Source organism: Seriola dumerili, unplaced genomic scaffold (assembly GCF_002260705.1).
Source record: "Seriola dumerili isolate Sdu_G_001 unplaced genomic scaffold, Sdu_1.0 BDQW01000035.1, whole genome shotgun sequence".
Lineage (NCBI taxonomy): Eukaryota > Metazoa > Chordata > Actinopteri > Carangiformes > Carangidae > Seriola > Seriola dumerili.
Genome location: NW_019174290.1, coordinates 2,356,053 through 2,368,358, shown reverse-complemented (window position 1 = coordinate 2,368,358; position 12,306 = coordinate 2,356,053). Strand labels below are relative to the sequence as shown.

General features: G+C 42.1%; 1 protein-coding gene across 1 annotated transcript in view; it reads left to right on the top strand.

The window, feature by feature from the left end:
* Positions 1–12,306, top strand: part of sdk1 (sidekick cell adhesion molecule 1) — a 143,999-nt gene that overhangs the window by 62,131 nt on the left and 69,562 nt on the right. Inside the window, exons 7-11 of the mRNA XM_022738073.1 lie at positions 3,006–3,108; positions 6,256–6,431; positions 9,095–9,178; positions 10,754–10,948; positions 12,036–12,152. Of these exons, the coding sequence (XP_022593794.1) occupies positions 3,006–3,108; positions 6,256–6,431; positions 9,095–9,178; positions 10,754–10,948; positions 12,036–12,152 (675 nt within the window). The remainder of the gene's footprint in view (positions 1–3,005; positions 3,109–6,255; positions 6,432–9,094; positions 9,179–10,753; positions 10,949–12,035; positions 12,153–12,306) is intronic.

Below are 12,306 nucleotides of genomic sequence, written 5' to 3'. Positions count from 1 at the left end.
TGTTAGACACGCTGACAGAGAGAAAAGAAGAGCGCAGATCACACAACCATATGGCATTTTGCTTCCCCCTCTACTTCTACCATCATGTCTGTCACTCTAGGAAGAAGACCATCTGCACAGTCCCCCCCTCGCTTTTCCCAGCCACATATATACTTTCTCTCTCTCTCTCTCTCTCTCTCTGTCCTCCGAGCCCTTTTCTCTTTCCCCCGTGTTCTCCCTTGTCATACCGGTGTTCCTGCTGTCCTGATCTTTCTGTCTGCTCCCCTCAGACACACAGCCCAAGTTAACAGGTTGTGTTCACATCCCCCCTCCGCTCATTATCTGCGGCCGCTGCTGCCATTAAAGCTGCACTGATGGCTACTAGTCCCCGCCTGACCTCTGCCTCCCACAGTGGACGGCTAATGGACACTCTACTCTCGCTCTCTCTACTTCTACCTCTGCCCGTCGGTCGCCTTCCTGAGTCTATCTGTCTTCCACCCACTCCCATCTTCACTTCTTAGTTTTCGTATTGTAACACATCGTATAAGATTTTACTGTCTGCACAATGAAATTAAAGACAAAGCAGTTTTAAAGGCAAAGCAGTCGTGTGTGTGTATAAACATATGTAAATATGTATGTGTGTGTGTCATGGAGAAACAGGGAGAAGCTGAGAGTGATGCTTAAGGTTCGGTTAAGCTGGGAGAAATTTGTTTGGTGTGTTATTTGTGTGTGTGTGAGAGGTTTCTCACAAAAGGAACCCAAAAGCCCAACTCAGCACGCAGATATAAAAGTAAAAAGTCTTTACTTAGGGAAAAAACAAAACAATTATTGATACTAAAATCCGAGCTGGCAAACAAAGTACAAAGGGTCGAGTTGAGGCGAAATCCAAACAACACAGGCAAGGTCAAAAACAAAACCACGATCAAAACAATCAAAACAGGCATTCGAAGAACAGAGCACTGGAAGGCTACGGCACGTGACACTAAGACAGTCCAGCAGAGAGTAAGTGGGAACGGACCAGTATATACATGAAGGAGTTAGTGAGGTGATTCCACAGGTGATTGCACAGTAGAATGAGTGTCATGAGTGTGTGTGCGTGCGTGCGTGCGTGTGCACAGGCGTTTCTGTGTCTTCCTGTACCTGCATCTAATATTCCACGTGGCAGTGGGATATGACTTTTCGGTTCTTTCCCTCCGATTAAAAAAAAAAAAGAAAGAGTAGAGAGGGAGAAAGAGAAAGAGGAGTAAAGAGCAGAGTCAATTACCACCTTTTCCTCCTTCCCTTCAAAAGGGAGATCAAAGCTGCTCCCCGCCTCCCCCTGCCTCCCCTGCAAACCCGCCTTCCTCCAACCGCTATCAGAGCTAGCCTGTTAATTTGTACTCCCTACTCCTCCTTTATTGGAAATCTACATATTCATGTTATACAGTGTAGCCATGAGAAACCCAATGATGTTCATACACACGTACCTGCACATGCACACACGTACCTATAACAATAATATGAAGGCTTCACACATTCTGTAAAATATTTATACTTTCTTAATAGTAATTTTTGTTTCACATTTCAAACTGATGTCAGTACAAGTGTGTCCTCCTCTCATGAGAGGCCATTCACACACCATAAGTCATACTCAAGCACACAATCATAATATTGCACAGATACCCCCATAACCTCCCACACACCTTTTAGGTCGTAAATCATTCTTCACACACTCACACCGCTGTACTCGTTTTCTAAGCACTATTAATGTGACTCACACACGCCATCATACCGTCTCCAATACATCACTAAAGCCTGTTTGGTAGTGTGTCTCAGACAGAACAGAGGTGTGTTTGACAGAGAATGAGACTGTTTATAAGTGAGAACTGTGGTGCGTGTGTGGTGCAGTGATTGGCACCGATGTTTCACAGCAAGAAGGTTCTGGGTTGGAATCCCTCCCAAGGCTTCTCTGCGGCGAGTTTGCATGTTCTCCTCGTCCCTGTGTGGGTTTCCTCCCACGGTCCAAAGACACGCAGGTTAGGTTAATTGGTGTCTCTAAATCGCCCGTAGGTGTGAGCATGAACGGTTGTCTGTGTCTATGTGTGACACCCTGTGATAAACTGGCGACCTATCCAGAGTGTACCCGCCTCTCGCCCAATGTCAGCTGGGATTGTCTCCAGCGGTTACAACAGTGCTTTATCTCACGAACAGATTGCAGACTAATATATGGCCTACTGACTTCTTAAGTGTTATTCCTAGTGACACATTTTTTGTTGGCATGGCGATAAGACGGAGCCAAGGGGGTTTATACCAATGATGCTGCTGAAATAAGACTTAGGAAGACTGACTGACATGTGATCTGCATTGCTTTTGGAAATATGACTCATGATATATATACTCAATAGAAGTGTATGATTCATGTTTTTACCATGGTCTAGTCAAAAATCGTAATAAACAATCGCAATATCGAATCGCGATACTTTAAAATAGCAAAGCATATTGAATTGGCACCCAAGCATCGTGATAGTATCGAACCGGGAGATAAACATATCGTCCCAGCCCTTGTAAAAACGCCAGGAAGATGCAGACAGTTTGGTCCGTCTCATCTGTTTTGCTGCAAAGTTCAGTTTATCTGCGTCGCATCACAGTCTCAGTCATGTCTACGGTTTTAGCAACATGTACAATGCTACACCAATGATTTTAAAATCACTGCAGTGTATGTCGGATCATTTGACAGCAGCCCCTTTGGAACAGCAGAAATCTACCCCTTCATCCAAAAGCCGGACTGTTTGGGGTTAGATGGTTAGAAGGCTAAATGTATAGAGTGAGGCTGTGTAACACAGTAGACAGTGTGATGGTGCATATAGCTGTGTGTGTTAGAAAAATTATTATAGCAAGTAGAGGAGAGTAAGATGGTGCACGTGTAAATGAGTATAACAGCGCGTGTGAGAAACTATTGTGATCCATGCTTGTGATTATGCTGCTGTGTGTGCGGGAGTGTGATTTATGAGCTAAACTGCCGCTCATATTTTCTCCCTCTGTCACAGATCCTGAGTCAGAGCTTGTGGCTCCAGCGATTGTGATTGGACCTAAAGACACAACAGTGGTGGCTGGGAGCGAGGCAACACTGGAGTGCATCGCTAATGCCAGGTAAATTTCTTTTATGTACTTGCACACACACACACGCACACACACACACACACACACACACACACACACACACACACACACACATGAACAATTCCTTCCTTGTTTTCTTCCACAGCAATTAGAGGACACCATAAAATCCATAGCTCAGCAAGTGTCTTCCCCCCCAGTATTAGTTTATAGACACACACACATACACACACACACACACACACACACACTCTCAACACACACACACACACACACACACACACACACACACACACACACACACACACACACACACACACACACACACAACAGTACCAAGTTAACTTAAACAGAAGTTGGATGAAAGTCCCATCTGACATCAGCAGAGAAGCCAAACACACCCACAAATTTACACTGCCCCATGCCAAGTACTGTTCACACACACACACACACACACACACACACACACACACACACACACACAGAGGAGGTGCAGTCTAGTCTGACTCAACAGATGTTTTTCAGAGCAACTGCAAATTCTGCTTCAGTTCACGAATTGCCAGAAACTCAATCGTAATCAGTTTCCACTCATCCTTCAGATTCACACTGTCCAACCTCTCTGTGTCCCATAAGGCTGGGAATGTAACTGAGCTCTGGCTTAAATGTACTTAATGTAAAACAATTCAGTGTTTGTTTTGAATGCAGCGTGGATAGACTTTAGAGGAGCACCAATTTTCAGCCTTATTTCTATGTATTAGTCAAGGCATTAGCACAGCAGAGCTACTTATGCAGTACTTGCTAATGTTTTCTGTATCACACAGTGAATTCACTAATTCTGAAGCCATAAGGATGGTGGAAACTTTTTGAGTGGCTGCAGCTGCCTTTCAGAACATACTCAAGGAGAACGTTACCAATACTCTTACCTTTTGTAACATACTCCCATAGACGTGCTCTCACGTTGAAAGTAACATTGATTGATGCAAAAAAGAGACACTTAGTTTGCTTTGAACAGAAGCACTGCCAGCCAGGATGATAACAGCTCTGAGTTGTCTGGACTTAACAAGTGATATCCTGCGCTCTTCTTGTTCACAATGCTGTTTTCAGTTTCACTGTGGACAAGTTTTTTTGGTTGGATTATGCTCTTTAGTCTGGGTTAGTCAGGCTGCTTTGTTTGGTGAGAGCTGAAGTCCCTTTTAAATGTTTCTCTCTCATTAACCAGCACTAAACCACCTAGGTGTAAAAAAAAAAAAAAAAAAAATCCTAGCAACAGCAGGATGCATTTCCATCATGCAAATAATGAGAAGTGTGGTCAGACTAGATAGATTTTTTTTTTTCATTTATTGCCAAGTAATTTGGTCTCTGTATCCTGCTACACTGGTATTACAACTGCAGACAAATCAGCACAGAGTCTCTTGCATTTCTTCTGCCAGGAACAATCCTTTCCACAGGGACTATTTTTGATATCAGAGAAGCAGCCACTGAAAGATACTCACTCCAGAGAGATAATTCTCTAGCCAGGGAACAACTTAGAAAGACAAACTATACCATTGCAGTTTGGGAGAAACAAGAGTACGATAGGTGAAATAAAATGCAGTGCTCAAGTCTGAAAGCATCTGCTATCCAGATCCGTTGACCATTAATCAGTCATATGCACCGGTGCAGTCTAGGTAGAGCAATTAAATAATTAGGAGTTTGACTGAAAACAAGCAGTGCCAGTAGGCCTAATATTAAGAGCTGTAAAATCAGCTTTTTTGTCTTTGGGTGAATTTCCAATTCTTTTGTTGTAGACAGGATCCACTGACTAAGCATATTCAAATTTTGACATATCTGCCTGGCAGTAATTTAATTAGTTTTCCATCCAACTTTGTCTTTACCTCAAGGTGTATATATCTGAGAGAGGAAGCAGCATACTCTCAACTGTATCCTAATAAAAGGCAAAATAGATTTTCTGTCTGACATTATATTGTTTACAGTTGGACTGCATATTAAGTGGACTTGGTTGCAAATACATCTAAGCTACCTACTTCTAAGAAACTTCAGTAATATATGCCTTCTTACACATACTTGTTCTTAGTGTCTTGATTTTTTATTTATTTTTTTTAAATTGACCTGATTTACATCCAAAACAGCAGCAACCGAGAATATGTCTCTGAATTTTCATTCATCACATACAAAAGCATCATCTCATTCATCTTAACGTGGCTGAATTAGCAGCTTGTCTTCACCTACTGCACATCTCTGAATATGAATGTATGAATATCTGAAGATAATGTCATTACCAATGCCATTTTATGATCCTATATCATATATGATGATATAGGATATATCATCATATATGATCCTATCCTAATAAAGTATTTATCTATCCATCTATCTATCTATCCATCTATCTATTTCACAGGCAGCCTTTTTTTATGTCATTGTTTTATGTCGTAGTTTTGGTTGAGGTTGTTTGGTTGGTTGGTTTACAAACCTTTCTAACATAAACCTAATTATTATTATAATCATATAAGTACACACTTCATCAGCGCTGTTGATGTTTAATTATGATCATAGCATCTTATTACACTAATGACCATTTATGTTTGCTTCATCACATCTTGATTGATTTTCACAGTTTAGCATTTGTAGACAAATCCCATGACTGAACTGTGACTTTAAAGCTGTCCTTAACCAAATACATCTGATGATTACATAATTAGCTGTTTTCCAGTATTTCACTTCAAGTTTAATGCAGAGTGCTTGTCAAAATCGAACTGTTGCATGAAAACGCAGCAAAAAAAAATTGAGTTGCACTTTCGTGAGTTGTTATGATGCTGTATTAATGCTGTCTTACTCAAACGTTCAAACACACACACACACAGTAAAGAATGGTGTTTTGATGTTGTTTATTCAAAACAAAATCTCTTTTTCCCTGAAAGCCTATTCCCTTTCCCAACATCCAGAGTAGCTGACTGAAGCTTCTTCATGCTGAGTAGAGCTGACTGCTCTGATATACAGACTGTCATCATTCATTTCCTGCCTCATTGACACATAAACTGATGGATTTAATATGTTGTAATTGCCTTCTGTCACTCTTTTGCTTTTTCTCTGATTCTCCACACCTCTTCTCTTCTCTTCTCTTCTCTTCTCTTCTCTTCTCTCCTCTTCTCCTTCTTCTTCTTCTTCTTCTTCTCTCAGACCGGTGGACAACCTCATGGTGTCATGGAAACGGGATGGGCGTCGGCTGGCCAGTGGGCGTCGGCTCATTATTCCTGCCCCCACCTCTTCAGACACTGGGTTATATGTTTGTGAAGCGTTGCTTAGCAACAGCACCGCCAAACCTGTGGAAGCAAGGGCACACCTCACTGTAATGGGTAAGAAAAAAGACAGTCGCTCGTTCTCTCTCTCTCACACACACACACACACACACACACACACACACACACACACACACACACACACACACACACTCTGCCTAACATGATTATCCATGATTATCCTAGTAGGCCTGACCATCAGGACTAATGGCCGCAACATGTACCATTAATACCTGTTTTAACCTTGCTCTTGTCTTTTCTTCTACATTTTTTTTGCTCCAGGTGCTTTTTCATTCAGTTTATTCCTCCATTTATTCTTACTTTTCTCCTGCAAGCGTGACTGTGAAAAAACCCCAGGCAGTGACTGTCAACTACAGGGCTACTCGAGCTGAATGTGTAGTGCACACCCACCAATAAACTGTCCATTGTAGTCACAAACAGCTGATTCATGTACGCACAAATTCATCCACGTGTGATCGCAAACACATGCATGCGTATACTCAACGCTCGCACAGAGTCACAAAACGGCACCACAGACACACATGCCCGTTCACCCGGCAGCTAAATTAGTTTTGTTCCCTGGAGTCGCCAGTCAATACGAGAACACTGAAAGCACTCAAACAAGAGCGCTCTCGTCACAATCCTCTCCTGTCCTCGATATGTGTGCGTAAATAGAAAACAACATACACGCAGGCAGGGAGCGTGTGATTGATGAAGCAAAACTTTTTCTCACCCAGTTCGTCAGCGTCTTTTTGATCTGCTGTGATTATCGAAGCGAGGGAGCACGTAACACGGAGAGCAAACTACCCACGCCTACAGAATACTCACTAGTTAGAAAAGACCTGCCTGAATATTTATACCCCCACTCGTTCTCTGTCTGTGCCCCCCTCAATCTCTACCACCACTTTTAGTATTGTACCCTCTTCTCTCAGCCCTCCCTTCTCTCGACGTTATCATCCTTCATTAGGCCAAGAGGACTGTTAAGGTCTGCCTGGCAGGGGCAAAGTCTGCATGCATTCATATGTATCAGAGGAGAAGAGACTAATGAATACATTGGTACTGATCCCCTTTCTGCTATGAGCTCAACAGACCTTGATGCAATGAAAGGGATTCCTAAACAGAATAGTGTATGTGTCTGTGTGAGAGAAGGAGACAGCCTCAAAGGTATTCATTATTCAATCTCATTTCTTTTCTGCCCCGATCCACGAATCGGAATATGTATGACACTGCGTGCATCGTGCTGTACGCTGTACAGACGGCTACTGTTGCAAACAACAATATTTCTGTTGTTGTTCTCCATCTTTGTTTTGCAGGCAGACAGCAGGGAATCCGCGAAAGCTCAAATCTCTAAATCCAGCCACCCAAACACTCCAAAATGTGTTTTGTTGTATTTGTGCGTCTAGGTCCTTGCACTCACCTGACTGAAGGGGATTAACGCGTCTGTGTTATCGGTGTCACGCCACAAGGCTGTTATTCATCTCTTGTTTTCCTGTTCTCCCCTCGCTGCACGCTCCCCGCGTTCTCTTGTCAAAAAAAAAATTCCAACGTGCACGATAAAGATAGGAGATGCGCATACGTGTGGGTTTAAAAGTTACCACGAAGTAGTAAAGAACTTTAAAGTCGGTGTAGACAAGTAGCATAAATGTAGCACAAACATGGGAGTCTACAGTGTAGCGCGCGCACACACACACACACACACACACACACAGGCTTATCAAACTTATAGTTTGTCACTTTTTTTATTGCCACTTCAGTTTACCCTCCACTGTGCGAAGGAATGACAGAGAAATTGAGAGAAAGAAACTCAGGAGGAGAAGGATTTCTTTTTCTTTAAAGTACAATAGCATTAGAATGACAGCACATTATTATTGTACAAGGCGCTTGAGAAAAAAGTACAGAACTAAAACTTATATTAAAATACCTTCTCTTCATTCCATAAGAATTATATCTTTGTGACAACCAGCGTGCACATTCATTATTAATGCATACACTGGACATTTCATTTTCCTCAAAGTCATTTTTCAGTGAACAGGTGCCACAACCTGGTGCCACAACTGTGTGGAGCCACTTTTCCAAAGATGCCAGAAACTGAGAATGAATTAGCCAGCCTGTCTCACTCCCCCTCTCCCCCCTCTCCCCCCTCTCTCTGCTTGCTGTGTCAATATCTCCCGCTAAATATTAACAAATGTTTTTGAAAGAAATGGAGCGTATGTAGGAGTAGGTGTTTTTTTTTTTTTTTTTATATAAAATGTAGCATTACAGTAATACACCAAAAGGCATATATTCAAATTCAAATAGAGAGAATTTTTTATTTTTTTTTCTCTGAGCTTCTGTGAGAATTTAGAGAGACGCTGGTGAAGATGTTTAGAGGGAACGGTTATTGGCAGCAAAATGGAGTAGTTTAAAAAGGTGATTGTTTCCCTTGGGAAACTAGGAGAATGTGTTTTTCTGCAACTATGTGGAAGTCATTTCACAGGGTGTAGAGACAGAAAACCTGCTTTGCAATGACACTCAAGATACTCAGGGCCAAAAGAAGGACCCATTTTTATTCTGCAGTGCCAAGTGCTCTTCTCCAAGACTCTACTAATGACTAAATACTTGGAGAGGCAAACTCTCACTTCTTCTTTATTTTCTTTTTTTTTTTTTCAGGTATATAATTTTTTTTTTTCCAGAGATTTATGGATATATTGATACAGAATGCTAACTTTCTTTTCCTGCAGAACCACCCTCTCTGACTGCTCAGCCCAAGAGGAAGATCTTCGCTGATCTCGACAGGAATGTAGACATCCCCTGCCTTGCTACAGGTACACCGCATGTGTGTTTGTGTGTGTGTGTGTGTGTATGTGTGTGTGTGTGTGTGTGTGTGTGTGTGTGTGTGAGCATAAGTGTAAGATTCAGGTCTCAGTATGCTAAAAATCTGGTGCTTCCATCCGCTGGTTTTAATAACCATTTTCAATTTGCGCATAAAACACATTTGTGTAAATACAGGGAAATTTGGGGGAAAAAAAGTCTGAATGTTGCAAATTAAAAAAGTTTTAATGCTTCGCTGAGGTGGAAAAGTTGGTGTATCAATAAAAGCAAAGTGCAAATGAAACAGACTTAGGGAATAAATCATGAGGTACAAGAAGCAGGTGTCTTAAACATCAAGTCAAACTTCTGCTCCACTAAAGAGACGAAAACATCAGATGGGTTTCTGTTGTTTGAGATTTTAATTGCATCATCTTGCTGCACACTCTTCTTCTGCAATGGTTTAATCATACCTAACTGGAGAATTAGTGGCATTCATTAGTCCATCACCCGTACTCTGCTGATGTTTGCTTCCAGATGGGTCACAGAAGTGATTGTGGTGAATCCTCATATGACAGTTTCATATCTTAATGCTGCGTCTGCAGCGAATGTCAGAGTCGCTTTGTCGTAGGAGTTGGTCCTGCTCTTTGTAGAACTATCTGCTGCACGGTGTGTCAAGGTGACTCTGTCCAAATCGCATTATGCTGAGGTCTGACGTCATTCAGTATGTGTATGAGTTAGTTTCAAGGCTTCTTGAACAGTGACCCTTTACTTTTGGCAGCATGAGCAGATTAACATGTTGAGACCAAGCCTGAAAATTGCACTTGTTCACGACTCTTGTTTTTAAATGGATTACATGAAAACCCTTATTTGAGCACAGCTGGACATAGCACAAAAAACTGCAACATTCTCCCTCTCTCACACACGCTGAGCAAGTTTATGTCCCTCCTCAGTAATCTGATACAGTGGCAGTGTAATTAAATAGCAGAGGCCTGAGGGTATGGAGAGAGGGATGGAGGCAGGGAGGAGGAACAAGGGAAGGAGGAAAGATAGATAGAGTGTAGAGTGACAGTGAGCAAGACATGGGGGGGGGTGAAAAATACTTCACGCATGTCTGTGAAAGCTTGACACCAACAGATTGAGAAAAACTGTGGAATTCATCTCACACACACACACACACACACACACACCAGCGTGGAGTGTCGAAACGGAGTAATTGCATGAGCCCCCTGCCTGTCATATCTGGCATGTCCGTCAGACAGGTGGGTGCTGATACTGTAGGTGTGCTGCTCTTTACCACATATTTATCACATATTTTATTCAGAATGTTTTTTGGCCCCTTCTGCCACCCTTACGCCGCCACCCACACCCTCCGATCAATATATTATTAGCAGTCATTATGCCTGCATGCATATTTATAGGGAGAGAGTGGATAACAGTGAAGAAAGATTGGCAAAAAGAGTGTGTGTGGCTGTTTTAGTGGGAGTTGGAGCAATTTGCTCAGCAGTGAGGTCAGAGCAGAGTGGCTTGTTATTAAGGAAATTGAAAATTTTGTCCTTCTGTGTGTTTGTTTTCCGTGCGCACATGTGTAGGCGTGCCCCAGCCCAGGATAGAGTGGTATAAGGACACAGTGCCTCTTTCCAAACTGGCCAACCCTCGCTACAAGGTCACCACAGCAACCGGGCTGACGGTGCGCAGGGTGCAGCCAGGAGACGGAGGAATATTCCAGTGCTTTGCTCGCAACGCTGCAGGAGAAAGCCAGACGCACACACAGCTTCTTGTCTCCAGTGAGTTTTTCTGACAAACATGCAATCTTGTATACACACACCTACAGTAGCATTGCTTATGCTCTTAAATCCCTTCTTATTTTCGCTGATTTCTTCCCCGTCAGATGCCACTATTACCTTTGCCCTTTACTTTGTTTCTCACTTATCTTAACTCCTTATTCACCTCGTTTATTTGTCTGTGCCATTTTCTTTCATATTAGTTTATATATGCTGTAATTGTTTATTTAGGGCTGCAGCTCAAAATTGTTATCAAATAGTCTCTAATTTATAATTTCAATTGATCTTGTAGTATCTAAAAAGTCAGAAATAGTCTCAAAATATCCAGTTGCCTTTCAAATAAGACAAAGATAAGCAGGAAATACTTAAAGTGTTTTTCCTTAACCTTGTTGGCCTTTTGCTTTGACAACTTAAAACAGTTTTTCAAGTATGAATTACCAAAGTAGCTAGACTGACTAACTGAATAAACACCAAGTCGTGTCAGCTTTATTGTTCTTTCCACTCCACTTTATTTACCTACCATACAGGTACATGCAGGCATTTGCTGCTGATATGCATTGCAGACCATGTCAAAGTGTCAGCAGTCATTTGCTTTCATTTGAAAATCTGGAGCCTGTTGTGCTGTTTAGTTCTTCTTGGTATTAAAGTAACAGCCAATCATAGCTCAACCTAAAACAAAATATCAGGTTGCCTTTTGAATTCAAGTGAAAGTCAATGTCAGTTAAATGTTCTGCCTTGATTTGATGGTTTGCAGCTGGTGTCAGTCTGTATGTATAGTTATATTTGTCTCTGCAGAGTTAGGTTCTGTTTAGTGAGCGTTTGATTATAATTAAATGTCCCCCTGGAGATTCCCCACCACCACCTTCCACATTAATGCACACGCACGGAGCCCCAGGTAATGAATAAAGCCTCTATTGATCACAGAGAAAGCATTCGTGTTTAGATCAACACTGTCATCCTTTCCCTTTCCATTCTTCTGTTTTCTCTTTGACATTAAGCTTCACTCATAGTCCACTCTTTTCCCACCATTCTGCTCTCAGCAGCCACCTCCCTGTCTTCTTTCCTCTCATGCTCTCATTCTGTGTTTCAGGTGTGGCCCCCACATTTACATTCCCCCCATCCGACCGAACTGTAACTGATGGCAACACAGCCTCATTTACCTGCCAGACGAGCGGAGCTCCAAAACCAGCCATCACCTGGAGGAAAGGTAACAAACCACACACACTCTGTTACTCATTGAGCATACACACTGACATATACCCAGACACGCTCACATAATGTGTTTGTAATTAAAAATGTGCTTAATGACTTAATTATTTCCCCTCCCCTCAGGGCTATTTTATTGTTTTCTCTCTCTCTCT